The sequence below is a fragment of the Hippocampus guttulatus genome, chromosome 13 (assembly GCF_054856545.1).
Source record: "Hippocampus guttulatus isolate MCC_2025c chromosome 13, RoL_Hgut_1.0, whole genome shotgun sequence".
Lineage (NCBI taxonomy): Eukaryota > Metazoa > Chordata > Actinopteri > Syngnathiformes > Syngnathidae > Hippocampus > Hippocampus guttulatus.
Window position 1 is genome coordinate 8,953,484 of NC_141273.1, and position 24,625 is coordinate 8,978,108.

At 42.9% G+C, this 24,625-nt stretch overlaps 2 protein-coding genes and 1 long non-coding RNA gene across 3 annotated transcripts in view; 1 reads left to right on the plus strand and 2 right to left on the minus strand.

Moving 5' to 3' along the window:
* ift43 (intraflagellar transport 43 homolog (Chlamydomonas)) overlaps positions 1-24,625 on the minus strand; it is a 294,545-nt gene that overhangs the window by 89,933 nt on the left and 179,987 nt on the right. The gene's annotated exons all lie outside the window — the stretch shown is intronic.
* On the plus strand, positions 435-11,066 carry prox2 (prospero homeobox 2). The gene is made up of 4 exons (XM_086126781.1): positions 435-1,983; positions 5,476-5,583; positions 6,746-6,940; positions 9,233-11,066. The coding sequence occupies exons 1-4, from the start codon at positions 457-459 to the stop codon at positions 9,398-9,400; spliced, it is 1,998 nt and encodes a 665-aa protein (XP_085982907.1). The 5' UTR covers positions 435-456; the 3' UTR covers positions 9,401-11,066.
* LOC147196208 (uncharacterized) lies at positions 7,698-10,336 on the minus strand. The gene is made up of 2 exons (XR_015102632.1): positions 10,282-10,336; positions 7,698-9,390 (listed from the first exon to the last, which is right to left on the minus strand). It is a non-coding gene; the product is annotated as an uncharacterized LOC147196208 (long non-coding RNA).

Here is a 24,625-nt window from a genome sequence, read left to right on the forward strand (position 1 = left end):
TAAATAATTTAAACACAGTGTACAATCTTGTCTTGTATATATTTTATCCTTTGTGTTATTGGCACAATTTCAAAAGGAACAAACTGCCAATCAAGGTTTTGCTTCCTTATAGTCTTGCAAATAACAGAGTTTTGCTAATTTTGAATATGTGCAGCATTCATTTTGCGTGTCCAAGCAGTATTCAAACGCTGAATTGTCGCTCCATTTTAGTGTATAAAAATCTGCAATTGTTTGTCAAGATTCTTAAACCTGTAGTAAATTAAAAAAAAAATAGACAACCAGTCTTTCAGAGACTTTTTCATTTGTGTTATTGATATTATGACATTTTTGAATGAGTAAGGTTTTTCCTTTTGCAAACTGAGATGCATTTATTATTATTTACTAACTTAATTGTGTTGCTTGTTCCCCATCTTTTCAGATTGTGATTTTCCAAAGCGTGTGGAGACCTTAGCAAACATGAACCTAAGTCCTTCAGACCAGAGTGTGCACAACTCCAGTGAAGGCTGTCTGGAGGATGACAAACACGGCGTCCTGCTGCCTTGCTTACGCAGAAACATCTACAATGAGCCACTTTCCTCCTACTCCAACAGCTCAATCATATCGCAACTTCTCCGAAAGAGCATGCACAGCAAAAGACCACTTGATGAAAGCCATTTCTATATGCCCAACTCGACTGCCACTGACTCTGGGCAAGAGGACCGCAGCAGCGTGTCGTCAAAGGACAGCACAGCGGAGGCATCCTCCCCCAATTGCCACATTTCCACAAGGTGCGGCACAGAGGGAGAGCCGCTCACGCCCGACCACCTTCAAGCTAAGCGAGCCCGTGTGGAGAACATCATCCGGGTGATGGCAGGCTCTCCCAACAACAGAGCGCACGGGGACAGTGAGCGGCCCGACGTTGATTCCCGAGACCCCCGGGAGTCTAGAGAGGCATACCGGGAGAATAAACGCAAGCAACGGCTACCTCAACATCAGGAGCACAGCATTGGAGGGCCGGCGAATCGAAAAGCTCAAGGTGATCGCGATGAGACGAACACCAAGGACGACGAGTGTCACAAACTCAAAGAGCAGCTCCGCAGCATGCAAAAGCTTATGCGTCAGCTCCAGGAAAAATTCCTTCAAGTCTATAAGCAGGATGATGCAGATCTGGATGACAAGGCAGCTGGAACCACTGAGTGTCACACCCCGGTGGAAAGCTGCTACACGGGTCCTGAAGATGGTTTGGAGAGGAAGAGCAAGCTGAGTCCAGAGCGTGACAATAGAATAAAAGCAGTTGGTCATCTGGCTCACCAAATAGAGAGTCAGAACCTTCGGGAAATCTTGAAGCAGGAGCTGTCCAGAGCTTTGAATGACTGCGTGGACCGGGTGCTGACCAAGGTGTCCTCATCAGGACTCGATGTGCCCTCTCAACAGCGAATGTGCCCGTCTCCAGAGGTAAAGACTAACTTTAGTGCTGGCAGAAAGAACCAAGAAGAAGGTTCAATGCAGGAGCACCTGCAGGCTGAAGAGAGTCCCACCAAGCCCCACTCTTTGGAATATTATGATAACTCAGAGGCACACCAGGACCAGACAGAAGCGCTCTCACTGGTAGTTCGCAAACCAGTGACAACACCTCTGAGCTCAGTCACCTCCGCAGTGAAGCGGCCCTATCCCGTGCATCAGACGCCGTTCCATTTTAACTACAGTGCCCCTTTGCATGACAGTCAGATCCTGGAGCACCTTCTCAAGTACGGGCCACATTCTAACTTTGGAGCTCTCCACTGCATACCCCATTCGATGGACGGGACCTCTCCAGACTCGGTCGACTTGCCTTGGGACACCATCGCCTTGAGATCCAAAGTGACACCCGGTCATCTCAGCCACCACCCTCGTCCCTCTGCCCTGGGGACTGTGACGGTCGACACTCTCTGCCTCCCTCACGTCAAACTGGAGTGTGGCGAGATGCAAAATATGGCTGAGCGAAACCCCTACATATCCCTCAACATATCCTTTTGCCAAACTAGCCATTGAGACCTTTTTACGTGCATGATGCAGCCTGTTTCCACACATGGTAGGAGAAGTGGTTAAAGAAAATGAGAAAGTAGTGTAAAGTGTTTAGACAAATCGATCTCTGAAGAGTGAGTGGAATAATTCTGCCTGAATGCATTGTGCCATAGTCGAGTTTTGCATGGGCGTAATTCAGCCTCTCTTAACTGACTATTATGTTGTTGTTCTTTACACCGCAAACAAGTTGAGATCAAAGCCGTAGATAGTGACATCCGTTATAAATCTATCTATCTATCTATCTATCATGAGGGGTCTCAAATTCTACTTTTGCGGGGGACACTGAGATAGAGTCCGGGTGTGTCTGGGCCGCATCAAGTATTCCACAAAAAAAAACCAACAACCCCAAAAGGGTTTCACGTATTCCAAAAAAAAGAACAACTAATCTAATCATCTCAGTCTTCATTAATTGTTCAGAATAGGGGTGCCCAATCTTTTTTGCCCAAAGATCAACTTTTCAACATCCCGCGATCGAGCCGTGAGCGCATGTGCACGCAAACACTCACGCATGCACACAGCCATGCACACACGCGCATACGCATGCCATGATGAGCAACAGCCATAACGGCGCTTAACGTGAACGAAACGGAAAAATAAAGTAGATACAGTAGTTTGTGAGTTTGTGAAAAGCAAATCACTGCCTACCTCAGTAGAGACCGGACGCCGAGGCATTGGAGGCACTTTTGCGGCGTGTTAAGTGCAAAAAATTATCATACAAACTTGTTTTAAAATGCTTCTCCTGATTCCCATTCTTGGTGAGCAATGAATGAGGCTGAGAATAATAAAGATATATCGCACAGCTCTGATCGCGTGCTGCAATTGCAGATTTGCTGACTGCTAACAACTTCCGGTGATGCAAATCATCCGCCACTGTAGGTTGAACGTGACCTGATTTTTGATTTGATTCGATTTTTTTTTAATACTTTTTTGGTAAAAGTGAAACTGATAGGATGCTTAGGGTGCAGCGCGCAAAACACAAATATATATAATATTAATAACTCGCACACAGACACACTCATTTCCTGCTACAAACTCACGATCGATTTGGGACTATCGGGTCGATCGCGATCGACATATTGGGCCTGCCTGGTTCAGAACATTAGGGTTCTTCAGAATGTAAACAAGATTGGTAACACTGTCCTCTCTCGCTCATCTCCCTGGTCCGTTCCATACTCCTCACCATCGTCATATTATGACACATGACAAACATGTTGGTTTGCAACAAAAAAAACCCCCAAAAAACCATTGAGTGTTCTATTTTTCTTGAAATTTACTGTTCTCAATGCCAACCATTCCCTCCATGGGTGACAGGATATTTTGAATCGTTTGAATCGTTGTGCTGGAGGAGTGAGTCATATAAAACATACAAGACCCTGGCCCGTGAGGAGTTTGGCACCTGTGAATTTAAAAAAAACAAAAAAAAAAACAAGCACAACAACACAAAACCTCAAGGATAATGACAGCAAAAAAAAAAAAAAAAAAAGGGGGTAAAATTAAACTTTAACGTCAAGTTGAGGGTCACAGTCGTCCTGCGGGCTGCAAATGGACCCCTGGGCCGTGAGTTTCAGACCCCCGATATATAGGTTCCGATTTTTGTACCCAGCGCAAGTCTATTCATTCGATGAATTGATTTCCACAGTGACTCAGGGATTGTCTCATGCTATTGTCCTATTCATTAATGAAATGCAATGACATGCCCCACACACATCCGCGCAGCTCAGAATGTGTCTGTCTGTGGCTGGTTTAAAACCACCATAATCGTTACTCCGCCTGCACCACAAGTTAGACCTGGTTGTAGGCAGTCTAAAATCGACTCTACATTTGTTTGCCCAATTTTTGTGTGGCCCATGTTTTACTCCTTTTATTTGCCCTTCCTGATCCAACCCTTACCATTTATCCCGGAATGGGATTGGTGCTGACGAATGTTGGGCGCAACGAACATAACCAAAAGAAAGCAACATCTACCACTACAAGCTGATTAGCAGCAATGAAAATAATAAGAAAAATACAATGTACAATAGCATTATTATGTACATATCTCAGAATTCACATGAGTGTTGTAAGATCTCTTGAAAAAAATATTCTTGTTTCAAAAATAAGAGGCAGGTTAGTCAAGTCAATGCTAGTCGAAAGTAAGTCATTATATTGACACAATGTTTGGTCGTGTGTTATGTTTTTCTGCAACCCTCACTATAATTGAGCTTTGACGCACCGGTCAGTTTTAGAATGGGCAGCGGCAGTAACTTCAAGGAGAATTTATTTCTTTGATCCCTTTCCCCCTCCCATCGAAAATTACCGCATCTTCTTTAATCTGAGCAGAGTAATGACTTCAAGTCCGCAAAAAGACAAATAAAAAGGAATACAAGGCTTTGATAAGAATTGCCAGGAACAAAAGCCTGATTTTTCAAAGGCAGAGAAAGCATCGTGTTCTGTTTCAGGAAGCATCATTTTTTTTTTCCATACTTGAAAAGGTGCAGGATCTATTTCTCCATCATCACAGTGATGGGGGGGGGGGGGGGCTGCATAGAAAAGGTCACATCTGAGTGCTGGTGGAAACTACAAGTGCCTTCCAACCATAACACTTGAGCTCTTGTCTTGAGTATGTGCAATTGTGTACCTTTGTCAGGATGCACACCATTTTACAAGATGACGGCAGCGGCTTTGACTTGCTCGAAGAGTGAAAGAAAGTCAGCATGAGACAAGATGCTCCATTCACTTTCATTGCCTGGACCATGCGAGTCTGATTTAGTTTGGATTACATTTATGATACCTCTCATATTTTTATGCTGATTTATTTGAGCTTTCGAGTGTAAATGGTCCTGCTTCCCTTTGAACAATAGAGGCATTAATCTTTCATGCCCACGCCCTGTTTCAAAGGTAGGCTTTTCTAATTAATGTATCACGTTGTGGCCTGATGAAGACATTTCGTGACCTGAGGCATGTCGGTGGACTACAGAGGAAATGCTCCATAACGTCTTCAGTGCCACAGGGGAGAAAAAAACCCCAAAACTAGAAACAGTATTCATTAAATTGTTGTGAAAAGCCATCTAAAACACGTTTTAATCTAAAGCTTAAATGAGAAAAAAAGTAGCCAGAAGTAAAATTGAACCGCCTTGAACGTTTGTTTTTTTTTGTTTTTTTTCTGAAGAAAAAGAGGGTGCGCATATGCTATATTTAAATTAGCTCCTCTTTGGTTTTAACAGCCAGCCATGAAGTGCTTTGCTCGCTAATTAAAAATCCCTAATCTAATTCCTAATTCTGTTTTGCCAATAAGCACATGTTAGGGTCATCATTGACTCGAGCTAGTCTTCAGCCAAATTAAATTTAACCTAGGATTGATGCAACACAATACTCTGCTCCACTATCACCTTGCACCGCGCTGCTCTGCTTGTTCCTGTTTGTCCGTGCCTCTGCCTTAACCTGATGATGAACATCCAGGAGGGTCTCACCCCGAGTCACTTGAAGAAGGCCAAACTGATGTTCTTCTACACTCGCTACCCCAGCTCCAATGTCTTGAAGACATTCTTCCCTGATGTCAAGGTAATATGCTGTATCTCACATTTAATAACCACTCACAACGGTTTCTCCTGCGTTGAAACTCCCCGGTATCAACTTCTCAGTGTGTGTTTGGGACGGAAAAGAGCCGCACCGCAGTGTGTCGGAGGAGAGAGACAAAAACGCAGAGGGTTTAAACAACAAAGCCGCTGAGCTGCTAGTGTGTCCTGGGGGCAAAGGGAGCTACAGAGCCATTCTCTTGTTGAAAAAAAGCTACTCCAGTCAGCAAATGGGGTGACAAAGGACTCTGTAGGCAAGGCATTGCTATTGAGTGTCAACAGAGTTGGTATTAGAGACTTGCTGGCCCTAAACACAACATCCCGTTGGCCTCGGTCGAGTGTCTCTAGCTGTTCTTAGTGGCCGGCATCCGTTCTTTTTGTCTTCGCATCGCTTCTTTTCACATCATGCGTGCCGCACGACAATTTCTCCCAAATGCTTCTTCTGTCGCCGTTGGTCATCCCTCATCCTCCCTCAGTCTGGGCCCCTGCTTCCCAATCTATGTTGACCCCCGGGTCATGGGGGAGGATGCTGTGGCGGCGGCCTGCGAACGTCTCCTCCTTGCTTACAATCCGGTGGTGGGAAGTGGCACCGAACAAAAGAGCGCTTAATCCCAGTGTCTGATTCCATCCTATCAGCCCGAGTCAGCGAGAGGGAAGCTTCCTTCTGTCCTTACCGCGTGGCGTTCACACCCATCACACCAGCGGGAAGAAACGTCTTTGATGCCTGCCCAGCCCTTAGGCCTTTTTTTTCCCCTCTTTCACTCATCTTTCTGGATGACGAGATAGAACAACACGGCTAATGTCAAGACTGCGATTAGAAATACACAGGCCTGGCAGGTGTTTTCTTTTACTCTGGACATCGATGGGAAAAGATCAACGCAATTTGTGTCTCGTGTAAATAGGCTGACAGACTTATTAGCTGGAATTTTGCCCCACAGGTATTGAACGCAAATTAGGACTGTCGGTTATTACGAGAGCCTTCAATAACACACATCTGCCACAGAGTCCATTTAATTGATTTGATTTCAAAGCGTAGAGCTTTATCATTTTAATTGAAATGAGGTATCGGATAACAATCGACCCGAAAAGTAGTCATTTTCTTTTGTCTTCTAATATTTTGTATATATTATTTTTTTGTTTGTCTCCAGTTCAATCGCTGCATCACATCTCAGCTGATCAAATGGTTTAGTAACTTCAGGGAGTTCTATTACATCCAAATGGAGAAGTTTGCCCGCCAAGCCATCGTCGACGGCATCAGTGAAATCAAAGACATCACAGTCAGCAGAGACTCCGAGCTATTCCGTGCACTCAACATGCACTACAACAAGGCCAACGACTTCCACGTGAGTGCTCCTCGTTGCTCAATAAGTCATCTTTTATATTCCATGTTATATTGTTACCTCAGCCCGGGAGGTTACGGTTTCATCGACATGGGTTTGCCATCCCATCAGATCAGGCTTTTTTTTTCCCCAAGTATGTAAAACATCTTTTTCTTCTATCCAGAAGAAATGATTGCTGATGAGCTGATCATTTGAATCGGATGTGTTGGAGCAGGGAGACATTTAAGACACGCAGGACAGCGGCCCTCGAGGACCAGAGCTGCTTTAGATGTGCAAGATCATTCGCAACCTTCATTGTTGCTGAAACAGTACTAAGCCCAGGTCTAAAATCAGACAAAAAAAAAAAAGAGAAGGAACAAATGTGATTGTTTTTCAAACGTTTGGCAAAAACACGGCGATTGTCTACTCGTGCCCTGCGATTGGCTGGCGACTGGGGTGAACCTCTTCACTCACTTAGAATTAACTTTGAGGGGCTCCGTTTCAATGAGGACTGTAAGTGGATGGATTCCATCGTTAAAAAAAACATCAATTTACATATTAATTTAGATGAACTGGAGACTATCCCTTGAGGGTGTACTTTGCAACTTGCAGGGTCAGCTACCAAACATTGCCTCCTGAAAAATGATAAGTGACACATTTTATGTTTATGCCACACTTCTTTGTTAGAATTTTTCTGAGGGACCACTTCAAAGATTGCAAGTCAAAGTGTTTAGTAAGAAAACAAGGCTAATTGAAGTAGAGACACTGTCTTTCAAATTAATTCATGGTTCATTCGCCTTTATTTTTTGCATAAGCTTAACCTGTAAGTTCAAAACATGGATGTATAATAAATTAGAATTTATTGCTTGTGTTTCCAAAAATATACAGAGGATCAGGACCTTGAAAAAAAGAATCGCATATTAAATTGCAATCTCAATATTGAGGGGGGGGGGGGGGGGGGATTGTTTATTTTCCAAAACTGTTCATCCCTGTATAGAATGGAGAGACAGCCACTTGATTAGAAGAAGAATAGCCACATCAGCATTTTTGTTATTACCTGGCAGAGGCATGTCACAGCTCCTGCACGTGACTCACTGCTCACCTACGTCCTCCGACTGACCCTTGTGTCACACTGCACCTGTGGCTTGCCAGCCTTCGCCGCCATTATCCAAACCCCAGAGTGACGCTTTGTCACACTGTGGGAAGAGGAAGCCGCAAAATCCCACTAAAACAACTCCGGATTAGAGGACCCGTACGCCTGAGCGAGGCCGAGATTGCTACTGATGCGGAATGCTGAGAAAGACGCTGTGGATCGCGAGGCAGAAGGCCACTCAGTGGGAAAGGGATGGGACCGTTTTCTTTACCTTGGCACTAAGACATTCCTTTCCCAGGGATGCTTTGTGTCAGGAGATGAGGGCAAAGAAAAATAACTTCTGCTCACAAACTCGTGCTGACCGCCTGGCCAGTTGATGGGAAACGAGGCGGTTTTCTCCCAGCATCTTTTGTAAATGCATCTCATGTATGTAAGTGCTGATACGATTGTAATTGAGCAATGATTCGCAATCGCAACAGCACAGTCGTATCAGTATTTCAATTTCCGTGTTTCAGTTGTAATGACTGTGCTTCTAAATAAAAGGAAATACAAAATAATATTTAAGACAAAACAAAACAATTTTTGCCCAACACTTAACCGGGTTTGAGCACTTGACTGAAATGTCTAATTTCCCTGATTGATCATGGGCTAAATTAACTCGCAAAATTATTTTAGAAGGTGGGAAGTACTACGGGCGGTGTTTTCAATCCAGAACATTCATTTCTAGCAATAATCTTGCAATGAAAAGGTTGTCATTGCTTTAGATTTATTATGGTAATGATGATGATGATGACGATGATGATAATGATTAGTGGCAGGAATAATAGAATTTAACAGTAACAGTCCTAGCAATCGATTTCTGGATGACTAACCACTCTCTCCTCCAGTGTACAAACTGAAGAAAAGCTTCAAATTGAGCCTTCTCGTCAGATCAAGTCAGGCTCATTCAAGCAGCGTTTGTTATGAAGAATTGCTGCACTGCATTTGTCATCGCATGATGATGAAAACAAAAAAATATGTGCTCATTTTCATCAGCTAGACTAGTGATTCCAAACCGAGTTGCCTTGGCACACAAGTGTGCCGTGAGATCCTCAGGAGTGCCGCAGGAAATTATTCGTTTCATCAGCTCGTTAGTCAAACCTGATGGAACATTTTAGTTTCTATTTTAACCTCTATGTAGCTACACCGTCTTTACGCAGTCTCTCACCTCCTTTCTTTCCCAGGTTCCAGACAAATTCCTCGAGGTTGCTGAAATTACTTTGCATGAGTTTTACAAAGCCATTTCTGTGGCCAAAGACTCAGACCCATCCTGGAAAAAGGCCATCTACAAGGTCATCTGTAAACTGGACAGTGACGTCCCAGACGAGTTCAAGACATCCTCCTATTTGTAGGACAAAGCGGAAAAACATGGTGACAAAAATACTGTCGGAACTGCTGACGGGCGGGAAGTTTGTCACATGAGTATTTTGATCATTTCGTTGTAGTGCTTTTTACTAGTGAAGTGAAACGTAGCTGTTGGATGATGTTGGATGACTATGGTAGTTTGTTAATATTCTTGTGGCATCAGACGAAACGAATTATTCATGCTTGTTGTGTATTATACAGCTTGTGTTTCCTTCTATAATCTGCCTCCGTACAATTAGACAGTTGTTCAGTTTGTAGTTGTTCCATTTGTTTCCGAAAATGGAATCCATCTTTTCCATCTCCGTTAACTCGGGGTGGGGCTTCGACTATATCTTGATCAAATATGGAAGAAGTTCATTCAATGATATTGAAGAATATTTGAGTCGTTCCAGAATCGAAGCACATTTAGGCTTCAAGATTCTTGAAAAATAAGCCTTTACTCTTCTGATATTCTGCTACATATCAACTGATCATAATTACAAAGAATAAATTCTTAAGACCGAGTAATGGAGTTGCAATCAAGGTTGCAGGTAGCACGTTTCCAAATCTGGACAAACGTTCGCTTTCTCTCCGGAGTAGAAGCTAGCTGTGCAGCTAGCTGTTTTTGCAGAAGAATAGGACTTAAAAAAAATTTTTTTTTACTTATTATCATAAGGAAGCTTATGTTAATAAGTAAAGAAAATATACAGTAATTGTCTTATTATGATTATATGCACAACAGGGTTACATGAGCTCGAGTGAGACATTTAATCAAGGCTAACTACGTAGTTATACAAATGTAAGTTGAGGGGTTCGTTGTTTTTGAATGGTGGCTCTACTTTACGAAACGGCAAAAGGAGAGATGGATTCCGTTTGAACGCAGTCTTACCGAAAGGACGTCTGCACCGCACCGCACCGCAGTACGATCCAGAACACACTCTTCTAGGCGACTAGAACACTTCCTGTTTTCCGTTTCTTCAACCAATCAGAAGCTATCAACATCCAAACATGTCTAAGCAATTATTAAACAACAGAATAAAATGGAGGTATTCTTAACATGAAATAATATGATGCTCAAACAGGATATGATAATAATTAATAATATAACATAAGCTTACACAAATATGAAAAATAGGAGAGAGGACATACGACCATGCTAAAAAGGTGATGGTAACAGCGTTGTGTGCACGTTGTGGCACATGTTTTATTGAAGTAAACAAGGAGCTCAACGGTCCTTTGGTGTTGTTCTTCTTTAGACCACAAAGTAATTGAGACTGAATCAACAACAGCGTCTCCGCTGGCCTCCATCACCAACAATTAAATTCCAATTCATAATTGTAAACAAGAATTCGTGGATTTACCACATTTGTTCATTATGCCCATCCCTTTGCTATGAACCATTGTTTAGCTTTATCCTGATGTAGATGGTTTTATTGAGACTAGTGCCGTTTTACTTTCCATTGCTGTTTGCTGTGGGGGAAAAAAACATGCACTTATGCTGTTTGTGTCATAATGTGTTAATGTGATTATGCTGTACACTAGTTGCTTAACGTTAAACGCATGTAGAAGCAAAGCAAATGTTTTATTGTGAACAAAGGTGAAGCTTTTTTTTAATGTAAAGTACAATCATTTCCCGATATTTCAGTAAAATACATTGTAATGGATGATATTGGAATTAAAGATGCTTTAAATTATGACATAAATCCACTTGTTTATGTTTTCTTCACAGTCACCGCTCACTCAATTCAGTCAAAAAGCTTTCAGCTGGACATGTTGAAATATGAAAATACGGTGTCCAGGCCCAGAGCCCCAAAGGTGCCTCTAATCCACGTTGACCCCAACTATTCTGTTCACATTGTTCGCCGGAGTCAATTCAAGTCAACTTTCTAAGGCCTGCATTCATTGTGCGGCCGCTGCGGATGCCGACAAATGCCATTTTCTTAAAAAACAGCCACAATGCATTCTCTCCTCATGACTAATGCCCGAGGTGACCTCATAACACAGTTGTGCCACCGAAGCAGAATTCCACAAACCCACTGGTTGTTTCTTCCAGGCAGCCGGCCGCTCAAAGCACACTGGGTGCAAAAGCATGCACGCAAGTCGGCAGCATCGCAAATGCCGCAACGCATTTTGATGTCTTTAGGGCAGGGGGTCACCAATCTTTTTTGAAACTAAGACTTACTCCAAGGCTACTGATTACTTTGTTGGACCATGAATTTGAGACACATCCATCCATCTGAAACATTTATCCTCACACTCCTGAAATAAAAAAAAATGTCATTGAGACCTGGATTGCACTAAATGATTTAGGAAAATATAAGAATCGGTTTCTATCAATATGCATCACTTTCTTTCTATAAATCTCTTCAGGTGTCATGCAAGTGATCAGGAAATCACTGGTGGGCTATTTTTACAACATGCCTACTTTGAAACCTGCTACAACCTGGTGCCCCCAAGGACATCTGCGTGAGGGCTTTATCTAGCGCAGTGGTTTCAAAGTCATTTTTGTTGCGGGCCACATCATAGTTATGGTTTCTCTCGGAGGGCTGTTTTGACTGTGAACCTCTATCAATGTATGAGCGCCTTATATGCTCACATGTACATAGCAAATGGATGGGTAACTAGTTTTGAGATCAGAAGCCAGTAAATTATTTGTTCAGCTATTTTGAAGATCTTTTTTTAGTGAATGGGGGAGTGGTAACACATTCCATCTCAATCTCAGTGTTGTATGTATGGAAGTTCAGACTTCCCCCTCCCCAGCCACTTCATCCGGGTTTCCTCCTGCGTGTCCTGGGTTGTTCCCAAGACCGCCTCCCGGTGGGAGGTTCCCGGAACACCTCAAAAGTAAGGCAACCCGGACGTCTCCTAACCAGATTCCCAAAACACCTCATTCGGCTCCTCTAAATGTAAATGAGCAAAGGCTCTAATCTGAGCCCCTCCCAGATGACTGAGCTTCTCAACCTATTTTAAGGAATGCAAGTAACCCTTTCATGCACCCTGCAACCTGATAACATGACAAGCTGTTCACTGTAGTAACCGCTGTGTCCCTGTAAGGGTTAAAATGCACTGCACAAAAGTTGTATAAGAAATTGGAGATAAATATATGTTGGAAGCCAGACAGTTCTTCAAGTACAAACTATGTACTACTGTATACTTAAAATTACAAACATTAATAGTACAATCATTTTAATAAAAATAATATAACTAATAACATGCTGTATAGAAATCTACAAGCTTCATTGCAATATGTTTGACTGTATTGCATGTTTTAAATTTTGTAAATGTTATTTATGTTCGATTCAGTGATTTTTTTTTTTTGCATACCACTAAACAGGGCATACATACCACTAATTATACTCGTACCACATTTGGAGAATCACTTCTCTTCTGTTCTAGACGCGCAGTTGAGGCCAAATTTCTTTTAACTTTGACCACAACTGGCTGATAAAGGATCATGATTTTGTAATGTGTTTCTGACACACGAGGCGACAAGTTACATTTATGTTATGTGAAGTGAGACAACACGACAGAGCAAAATGCATGAGTGCCTCACTTTCTTTTCAGTGTGATGTTAACAAAAAAACAAATATTTAATTGGAAAATGTGATAGGGAGCCAAGCACCAATTACATCAGAAATGATAACATTAAGGAAATTAAAACATTAGTTGGATTAGGTGATGAGAAAGACAGGAAACAATAAACAATACTAATCTTTTAATAGACATTTCTTTTCAATTAGAGCTGTCTTCTTCAGCAAATTGATTTACATCCTCAATACAATTAAAATGCCTCCGGTTAAAGCAAAGAGCTTTGCTCCAATTAATTTGTTGGGTGACATTTTCAGAACAGGACTTGGTAACCTCTGATATAATGAAAGAAAACAGAAAAATACCTTCAGTTGTTTTACTGCCTCTGGCTGTCAAGGCTTCCACTTAAATGGCCTGATGCAAATATATATATGTATTTGATAAAGCAAAGTGTGCCAGTAATGAAGATGGAAAAACGCTAGAGCTAGATTAAATTGAAAAATTGAAACAGAAAATCACACGGTAATTTGCTCAATGCGCATTTCTGAGAAACATATGCGCCGAAGCTGTTTGGCCAAACGTGTTCACAAGAAAGATAAACACCGCCATCTAGTGAAAATTAAAGGTATTACATACACACCCCTGCCTCAACGGTAGACCTCACTTATCACACTTTGAAAAGTTAAATCTGGTTCAAAATGTAGTGGTGGAAATGATTGTCATTGTATCTTTGCGTTTGCTCTGCCGTGTCTAAAAATATACAACAGCGGGTGGCGCTTTCTATGCAATTGAAGCGAGTGTGGCTGTGTGGATCCCCCTTAACACGGAGGATGAAGACAGGATCAAGCGGCTCAGGAGGCTGCAGAGGAATGGAATCAGTGAATTGGGAGGTCTGAGACATTCTCCCTATTTAATCTCCACGCTCATGCTCTTATACAAGCTTTTTTTGGGGGGCGTCGTGAGTAAGCGGAGAGCAACTTGACAATGGAGGAGGCTGACTTTAAGCTGCCCTTCAGACAACCACTTCTTGGTGTAGTTTGGTGCGATCACCAGTAAATCTTTATTAATTTTAATTGGAGCCTCCATTTAAAAGAGCAATTAAAGCGGATTAATCGAGCCCATCCCGTATAATGTCTTCTGTTAATTAGTTTGTCAGCACTGTTTTAATATCGCTTAATGACTTCATATTTCAGGGATGACATTAAAAGGATGCTGAAGGAAAAGAAATGGCCTTATCACAGTGCGCTGCTTTAATAGAAGATGTCCCCAGCCAGTAGACAAGGTCAGGCCCACATGGGCCACTGGGGAGGAAGATGCTGCAGGGTGGCACCACGCTGCTACGCTCCGAGAATACACACACACACACACACACGCATTGATGTACTTGTATGCCATTTAGTAAAATGTAGTTCGTCATGCTCTATTACAAGGACACCTCAAAGTGTAGGAAGCATTAAAGACCAGGGTAAAACTCTCAGGTCACAGTGTCAAAATGTTGCATTCACACAACGTACGATGCACATGACAGATTCTTTCCACATCAGCACGAATTATATAAGCCCAGCTCTATTGCGCATATATTTGACAACAAACTCCCGTGTTCATTTGCAACATCAGATTAGTGCAAAATTTAGCAGTTACAGTTATTTAAAATTCATTTGTACTATTTTCAAAAGGTTACCAATATCCCACCTGTTTAAAAACTGATATCGGGTAATATAGTGCAGGCATTCATGAAAGCAGGTATTTATTTAAATGGAACGTCAAATAATATGTCTAGTCTAAAAGTGGCATTCTGATTAAAAATGTGGTTGTAGAATTTGATTTAAGCAGTAAAATGCATCTATTTTTAGCCATTTTAGGGGGCGGCCATTTTGCCACATTCCGTCTATGGAAAATGACAGGGCTCAGGTAATGACCAATTATAGCTCACCTGTTTTCTGAACATGAGCCATAATTGGTTGTTATCTGAAACCTTAGCAACTGTGATGTCATTTTAGTCGACAACAAGCTTCCCGCTGAGATGGACAAAAATGGGTGGATGTTACTACTTAATTTCTATTCCACAAACACCATTTTTTTCCCAGAATGTCATGTTTAGACTAGTGGGGCTGCATAGAACTTATTGTAAGGAAAGTGTAAGTGTGATGTGGGTCACAGGTGTGCTGAATGCAATTCCAGCTGACCTCGTATACAAGAGACGAGGAATTCAAATTCACACCTAAGGACAAATTTTCTTCAATGAACCTAACATGTACAGTATGTTTTTGGAATGTGAGAAAAAAACAGGGTACCTGGAGACAGTCATACAAGCAAGGGGAGGGACATCCAAACTCCACACAGGAAGGCCGGAGAGTCGATTCGAAAAATCCATTCTCAAAACTGTCAGGTGGATGTGCAAACTTCGCATATCTATCCATTTCCTAACAACAGAAGTGAAGTCAGTGAGAGCTCACGAGCAAGCGGTAAGGGATTCCGTAAAGGCCTCTATTTAAAATGGCTTTAATTCATAAAAGCTACACGTCAAATTATTGTGCAAAGCTCATTTTCTACAAACTGTATTACGATGATGTATAATGAGAAAACCATGAAAACTTACTGTTCAAATGCATTTGGACCCAAAGTTTCACAATTATGGGAAGATAATCAACAGTACAATGGCGTTGATTAATGACAGAAGGATTGATATAATGTTGAGTTCAGCTTGGAAACAAACACAAATGTTTTGAAATGCCTGAGGTGCTCATCTCATAGTTCTGTCATGTCCAAAGGTGGCCATGTTGCAAAGAAACAACGAGAGCACATCCTCTTATTGCAGCCTGGCCTGGTATGCGTCCCTGCTAATTTGAGTGTGCCCTCCCACCTCCCACCTCCACTCTCCTCAGCAGATTCATAAATCTCATTCCCATTATCCCGCTAATTAGCCGGGATTACAGGAGCATGTAATGCCCCTACTTCCCAATAGATTGATTGGAGGATGGTCTCTTTGTTTTGAAATCACTTCCTGATTGATGTACAGAGCCCTAGTTTGCAATTGTAATGGCCCAGATGTTAACAATCAAATGCGTTTCCGCTCCAGGAAGTAACAGTCTGTCATGGAAGAGGAGCCAGCCGAGCGTGTAACGACACATCACAGGAGTGTGGGGAAGGAGGGATGGCAGAGGAGGGGAGGGATGGAGAGATGGGAGATGACTGGCTGGGGGTAGGCAGCTACCGGAGCCCTGGCACATCGAGTGCGCAATGCCCAGGTCCATGTGGACAACAGAAGTCAACTTCAGTTGTACCTTTGTGAACAAATTCTCAACTCTGTTTTTGTTTTTCCTGGATTCTGCATTTGTTTCTTGTTCTCATTTGTTTTTCTTTAATGAAAGAAGATAGATCGACACAGATGAATGGTCCCGTGGTTACATAAGACCCAGAAGCAATTTCCCAAAACGTGATCAGAGCATCAGGGGCTGAATAAACGACCAGCCGGAATCGGGACAATTTCGAATCAGTAGAGGGCACTCTTGTCTTAGCAAAGCGTCTCCCTCACTTTGTTCCTCATAGCTTTCCCCCTTCCTTACCCTTCACCAATAAATCACTTTCCGGGATAGTTAATGGATATAGAAGCAGATCATGAGTGAGCTATCTCTGCGGCGATAATTTAAGTGAAGATCCCCAAGCCGATTGCTGTGAAAGGTTATTTATTTCAACAATAATGCGGGACACAAAGGGGGAATCTGGGCGAGATTACCTGCAGGTGCACGTTAGAGTGCTCATCTCCAATGGAGCAGCGTGTAAATTGGGTTCACTTTCCCCAATGAAAATACAGACTGCAGTTTATTTCAACTTTATGCACATGGAAGGCTGTGCTTCCCGCTCAAGGGTGGCTGGGGACTCAGAGATGGCTCGGTATATGAGGGGAGGGTGGGCTTAGACCTTGAAAAATGTCTCTTTTGTCCCCGAGTTTCCTGAAGGCTGAACTATTGGGATTTGGTTGTCCACGCGGCAGTTTCCACTCCGCTCTAATTAAATGGACAATAAGGAAATTGTCTCCTCCGTGCCGGACAATATCAGAAAAGGCCCGAAAGCGTGCCCTTGATAAACCGTCTATGTTGCACGTGTATATGCACACACCGATGATGGGCACTATTGATTGGCTGTGTTGGTGGAGCACCTTGGGGCAAAGAAGCCAGCTTGGTACAGACTCTCCGCTTCTCCTCTCATGCAGAAAAATGCATGATTAAGGCCTAACTGACATGTCTAAAACGTCCTGGGGAGAGAGAGAGAGAGAGAAGAGGAAATGGCTCCATATGCTGCCCCATGTGGTCGCAACAACCCAAATGAAAAGTGCGGCAGCAGTGGATGTCTGGTGTGGCGTGCGTGCCGTCCAATAACCTCGAATCACAGTGGTCTGCCAACAACTGTAAATGTGGCGCCGCAAGGCCGAACGCAACCTAAAAGCCTCGGTGAGCGGTTCCCAGCGCATTTGGGTATACGATGTATACTTTAACATGTCTGTCATGCGGCAGGCTTTCAATGATACGCTGTCAGACGAGATATGCATCTGACATGGATCCAATGCAGTGTGAGATGTAAGCATTGAGTAAAAGGGTATAGGAGCCCTTGAGCTGCATGATAAGCACTGTCACATCGACATAACATATGTAGCTATGCCATGGAGCTTTGCCCAACGCTCCAATGGGTTTTGGTTGACTCTACCTGGCGGGATGTGACAGGAGGAGCTGGAACATATCTGGGACTTTTAAGTTTGGTCTCTCCGAGGGAATTTCTATCGCCCACTTGGGCCTTGCAAAAATATCCTGCAGTCTGTACTTATATATATATAAGTACAGATGCTTAAAAAAAAGTGATTCGATTCATTTTCTTAAGTAATAGTATACTTTTGCAGACTCTGAAATGAGCACAAGTAAAAAATAAACATGTATTTTAATGTCATTATATGCAATACACGTTGGGGGACTTGGCACAATAAAAAAAAAAATAGTTGCACACAAAATCATCTTTTGTTGCATAGCAGCACTGGAAAGGAAAAACAAAACCCATCATCGGACAGCTTTGCTGAATTCTGACAGGATAATGAGAACTAAACTAACAACCCGTCCTACGTGAGCACATGGATTATGTTTTAACAACTTTGCATTTGCTAATTAGCTAATGATGACAACTTACAAAATATACTTTATGTTGGTGTTTTTTTCCAGATAAGATGGCAAATTTTTGAAAGCCAAAGGCGGTTGGTTCTTAGGCTGGCACATTACAGAACACATTTGCCACAAATCATTCTTGGAACCATCATGATCAACTGTTCTCTTAAATCAGGCCGTGGGTGGCGAATATCTTGCTTCTCTGAATCTGCTGTCGCAAAGATCTTAATCAGGAAATGATCATCTCAACTGCAGTTGACTTTACCTCTCTCTATTTTGTTATTTATTTTTTACATTGTGTCTTCTTCAGGCGATAAGGCCAAAAATAGTAACCTGTCTGTTTTTGACAAATTAAGCAAAATTTTGATTTACAAATAAACAGAGTATTTGCGCTTCATTACGACTGCCATCACCCCTCAAGGCGATAGAAGCCAATCAGGCTCCTAAATGCAGCCCTCTGCCCAGATGGGTGGATGAAATCCCAGACCCAAATCCCAAGTGACCGCGTGGGGACATTTGGGTGGCCTGTCCTAAGGGGGGCGCATGGGACAAGAGGAAACCTGTCTGAAACTGGCAGCTGCAGCACTCCCTCCTGGCACAAGACAGGACACCCGAGGGTGGACCTGCTGTGCTCGACTTGTGCCACGGTGGAGTGTGACAAATGGCGACATGCTTCTGTTGCCCTGCTTTGTTTGAGCAGAAGACCCGATCGAGGGACAACAACAAACATCACTTAGACCGACATCAGAGCTTGAGAGTTGGTGAAGAAAAAGGAACAAAAGAGAGGGCGGAGGGTGTGTGGGGGGGGGGGGGAATTGGAATGCTCAGACAGTCAGACAAATGAAAATAAAGTGACATCATTTGAGCACATAAACAGATGCAATTTTCCACCACAATGGGACAGTGGAGATGAGCCGTCGTTTTATTTACATATGGATGAGTCATGTGCCTCCTCATTATAATGTGCGCTTTAAGTCATTCACGGGAGGATCATATTTCATCGAGGAATAAGGGGAGTTCGAAAGCATTTGGAAGAAATAAAACAAGAAAGACCCCAGACTCCTCCTAGAGTTCAAGCAGCCTTTATTAAAAGTGCGCTATATGATTGATAACCTGTCAGTCATCGGCATAATCGCGGACCAATCCCGTTTGTGGGAGCCAGCTCTGCTTCCCGCCCTCATCCTTTATGCCCCTATCATCCCCGACACATCCACTTGCTATTGAAAACTTTGTAATTGAATGCATTTTTGTCATGACTGTAATTAATCATATTAATTTAAACTAATTAAGAGATGTTGGAAGTTATGACAAATTAGATGAATGAAATTAGTTTTTTTTTTTCCCCATTTAGTCCAGTAAGAAAAGGGACACTTGGACCAGAACTATTATGAAACATCCGGATTTCGGTTCAAATTGAATGTCTCATTTTATTAATGATGAAATTTATAAAAGTCCTTCAGGGCAAAATTAACTCAGATTGGGTTCGGTTCCGAAGACTGGAAAATTGATTAAAATTCCTTGACGTTCCTGGCGTATGAGGCCCAGGCCTTGTTAACCCCGGTCCTACTGTGTGTACACACAAGGGCCCTCTGAGATAACCACAACGAGGAGTGTCGGCTTTTAAAGGATGGCAAATAATTGTTAATACCCCCGGAGGTAACTGCCTCATTAAGGGGACGCTTTTATATTTGTCCAGCCTCTTTACTTAAACAATCAATGTGGCTCCTATCTTCTTGTGCGTCGACATTGTAAAACAATAAGCATGTGATTCATGTTTATGATTTGACTGGACAAGTAAGTGAACAGTTTGCCACTTTTGCACAACTGGTGTGAGATTCATATTTAAAATGCGGGCTCAAATTTAGGCTTGAACGTTCCTGTTCCATGTTGTTTCCATGTTCTCCCATTGCTTGCGTGGGTTCCTCCCACATTTCAAAAACATGCGTGTTAGGTATGGTCTATAGGTGAGAAAGTGAATGGTTCCCATGAGTTATTGTCCAAATAGTTGATGGTGCTCGATAGTGTAACTTTTATTTAAAAAAAAAAAAACAACAACAAAAAACACTTGCCTTCACTTTGGGTCCAATCCAAGCAATCCTTGTCATGTTGCCTGGCCCTTTCCCAGTGATTGACACCCAGGTCAAGTTCTGCCACTCCAGGTGCAGGAGGGGTCTGACACTTGTGTTCCATTGGCTCTGCGTGCCCCTTTAGCTCTGCATATTCACCAGCCTGTCTCCCACTCTGCGGGCCGATTCATAATTAACAGCTGTTAGCTTGTCAAGAGTGGCCCTGGCCATGGGGTGCGCCCACGCACACGCGTGCACCCACACACATACAGATATATTTATATTCACTGCAAAGACCCTCTTGCCATGGGTGGATTTCAAAGGCCATGAACCCATCCTCTTTGCCTGAATGACGGACACTCACCTGAAAGCTGAAATGCATCCTCACTGGAGCCGTTCTCAGCATCCCGCCGCAGTCTCCCTCTTTCTCTCTTGGTGTCTCACCCCCTGCTCTGTGCCTTCTGCCTACATGTCAGGAACTTTTGCGCGAAGACCGGCTCAGTCCGGCCCGGAAGAGAGGAGCGTGTACGCAAATGTGGCGCAAGTACGGCTGGCCCTTCGCTGTGTGTGTTTGTCATGCCTGTTTAGCTGAAGTCGAAATGTAAATATAGAGCATGGGAGATCTTGGCTGCGATAGACTGCTTGAAATTCCAATAAACAAGTACCTGTCCACTTGTAATAAATGATACCCATAAAAAGGGTGATTCCCTGTGCAGATAAAGATGAAAAGTAATTGTTTGTGCTCACACAAAATTAATCAGATCAAAACAGGGGCAATCATTTTAAAGAGACACCAGACCCATAAAAAAAGGCAGAGCTGTGATAAAGTAATGGCTATCAGGCATGCAGTCTGGAGGTTAGTATTACAATATTATTGAGGACCAGTATTCATGTGGCTGGAGATAGCATTATTGCATATATTCATATATTTATGTTGCATACAAGCAGATTCACAAAGGCAGTCAAGGTACAAGGTCATAAGCAGAGAAGGGTTTTGCTGATGTTCAAGCTCCATTCACAGCACAGGCACTTTTGATGATTGTTTAATGTTCTTCTATTGGCCAAAATTTGGAATTCTCTGACTGACATCCGGAGAACCTTGAAAGAAATCTTGTAGTGTAACACTGCATTGCGGATTTTTGATTCAGATGTTTATTGTAAAAGGAATCAATCATAAACACACTCAGCAAATAAGTGTGACTACACCGAAAAGAACGTTTTTAAGGCGACTATAAAGCGACTTAAGGGTCGCGGGGCGTGCTGGAGCCTATCCCAGCTGTCTTCGGGCAGTAGGCGGGGGACACCCTGAACCAGTTGCCAGCCAATCGCAGGGCACACAGAGACAAACAACCATCCGCGCTCACACTCACACCTAGGGACAATTTTGAGTGTTCGATCAGCGTGTCATGCATGTTTTTGGAATGTTGGAGGAAAACGGAGTACCCGGAGAAAACCCACACAGGCACGGGGAGAACATGCAAACTCTACACAGTAAGGCCAGAGATAGAATCGAACCCAGTACCTCTGCACTGTGCGGTTGACACGCTAACCACCGGACCACCCTTGATAATATAAAATGGAGTAAATTCAACTTCCATTTTTTTCAGTTTTTTGTGATTAATTGCAACTCCCTAAATGAATGACGGTCAAGGACAACTATGCTATACTATACCTGATGGCATTCCTCTATCACTAGATGGTCACGTTCGGCTCTTATTTGCTTTGCGCTGCATGCGACTGAAAGTAAACCAGCGGCAGTGCCAAGCTGGGATGTTCCCAATTGCCCAAATGCCACAGTGACCAACACGCAGCACGTGTGCCGCTCGCTCTGAAGAACTAGATATGACTGATCACCTGGAAAGAGAAGAGGCAGCACAAACACGGTTATTTTCACAGCTTTGATATACTAAACATACAAATGCCCCTCCAGCATTAAAAAGGGGGCCAATTTGGGCCGCTCGTTGTTTAGCCGTTCACATGCCGAGGACATAGAGTAGCTCTTTTGGGCTCATGTGCACTGGCTGTGGTCCTATGCAATGTGTTTACCAGAGCAGTGGAGAGCGAGAGCACGCTACACACAAACAACTATGCGGCACAGTTTTGGAGACAGTCCATACTCTATTTGTAGCGAGGGAACCAGCTTTTTCTAAAACTTCGTTTGACCCAATGAGACGTTTGCATCTAATTCCACCTAACGTTTGCAGGCCATTTCATTCAAAAACTTTTCAGATGAAGGCTTCAGCATTCACTCAAACAACCGAGTCAAGTGACAATGACCTGTTTTACAATTTGAGCGCCTTCCTGCCAAACTTGAGCACAATGATGGTGTTAACTAGAAGAGATCAACCAGTCTTCCATTTAGCAGCTGTCCTAATTGAGAGGGTGATGAGGCTAAGACTCCTCTGGAGGGTATTGTGTGCTTTGGCAAGTGTCTCATCATGTTACTTTTGAAACTGCACGCCAAGTAGCCCACGGCGGCTCTTGTACGCAAACTCTCAGCGGCTACCCAATTCCCTATACTATTTTTTTTCCTTCTTTTTTGGTCTCTTTCCTCCTCTCTGGCTGCTTGTAATGGAGTTAATTGTACATTAAAAGCTATTCTCTAAATCATTTCCTCTCTGTCCATACAAGATTGATCATAGAGGCAATCCTTTCTACTGGTGTAATTTTCATATTTAATGAGCGTGACTCCAAAACTATTACACTAATTAGTCAAATCTCACATATCGGTAATGATGCTCGCAGTAATTAATATTGTATTTAATTAAAAAATGACCCATTTCAGTGGCTTGCATGCCTGCGGGTATAGGAGGGGATGTCGGAGAGGATGTGTGTGTGTGTGTGTGGGGTGGGGGGGGGGCGAATTGTATGCTGGGATGGATAGAGAGCTAGAAGACATGGGGGGTGTGGGTGGTGTGGGCCGGGCCAGGTGTAGGTGCTCCTCCTCCCTCTTATTGTGGCTTTACAGGTTCTTGCAGCATATGTTTGTGTGGTTAGTGTGTGCTCGAAACCCCCTCTTTCCTGATATGCCGGCAGCCGGGCTGTGTGATTTATGGGGGGGGGGGGGGGGCGGGCGTTCCACTGTGCATACACTGGAAAATCTCCAGTTTACACAAGAATTGCCTGAAAAATGAGATCTGTGACTACATTCTTTTCATTAGCGGCTTACGCTAGCGTGGAGCCTAGCAGCCTCTGAGCTCCTAATGATGCGCAGAGCCGGCCCGCAGCCTCCCAGCTGTTTGCACACCCTCATTACCTGCAATATTCGAGTCAAAAATACTCGTATTCAATTTACACAACAATTAAGAAAGAAAACAGTTGCCTAAACTCATGCTCCTCGAGGCAACCTGATGTTCAAGCACAGACACTTTCTAATGAAAATGAGCTATCAAAAGCGTGTCAAATCAACATTTTCTTACAATAAAACACAAGGCTCAAGATAGGAACTGAACCAAAGATGTAAATGCTAATGTAGTCAAATAGTGGGGCGGGCCACCCTGCGGTGTGATGCAAGGGGAGATGTGTATGACACTAGAGAACATGCTTTTTTGGGGGGGGGGGGGGACAGTACTAGAATATAGTGTAATTGCACACCCAACACAGTAGGTGGCAGGCAAATAGATGCACTTCAAATCTTTGCTCTTAGAGACTATAAAAACAATTGCAATAAAGTTATTCTCTGTTGTATGTTGATCAACAAAGTATCTTTCTTTTATTCTTTAATGTTAATAAGGAAGCAATGTTATGCAGAAGTGTACAATTTAAGAGACATATTATGCTATTTAGAGTAGTGCCAGAGAGGAGAGGAGGCGTGATTTATTTATTTATTTTTGTGGGGGGGGGGCGCAGGAACGTCACCATCATGTAGAGAAGAAGTGTCATGCTTTAACTTTGTGTATATATTATGTCAAGGTTGTCACTGCCCAGTAAAGGCACTATTTTGGTAAGCAGGTGCCTGGCACATGGCATAAAAACGGACGTATCTTCATTTTAGTACCGGGACAAGTCTATTCTCACGCGATCCACCTCCCTGTGCATTCCAGCACATGAAGGTGAAGCAGCCTGAACGCCCAATTAATAAATTGGCGAATGGATTAATCGGGCCGACTAGTAGCATTTTACCGATATACAGTAGCGACATCTGTGTCTGCTTAGCTATGATGCCGTCATGCAATGACAATGGCACACTGAAAAAGATGTGGTGCGTGTAATTTACTCCGTTTTATTTGATCAAGTAGTTGTATGAAATAAAATCATCTGGAGCCAGATACATTTTTTTAAAGTAGACTATACATTTACTTGAAAAAATATAGATCTAAATCCCAACGATTCTCTTGTGAGCAGCCATTTGACAACATACAAGTGTGTAAATTCAACCCACCATTTTTTTCAGTGCATATTATACAGTTACAGTAAATCCTCTCTTGATCAGATACTAGAAAAATATACCTGGGCGTAGCTAAGTAGGAGCTTATTTTGCCATTGCAAA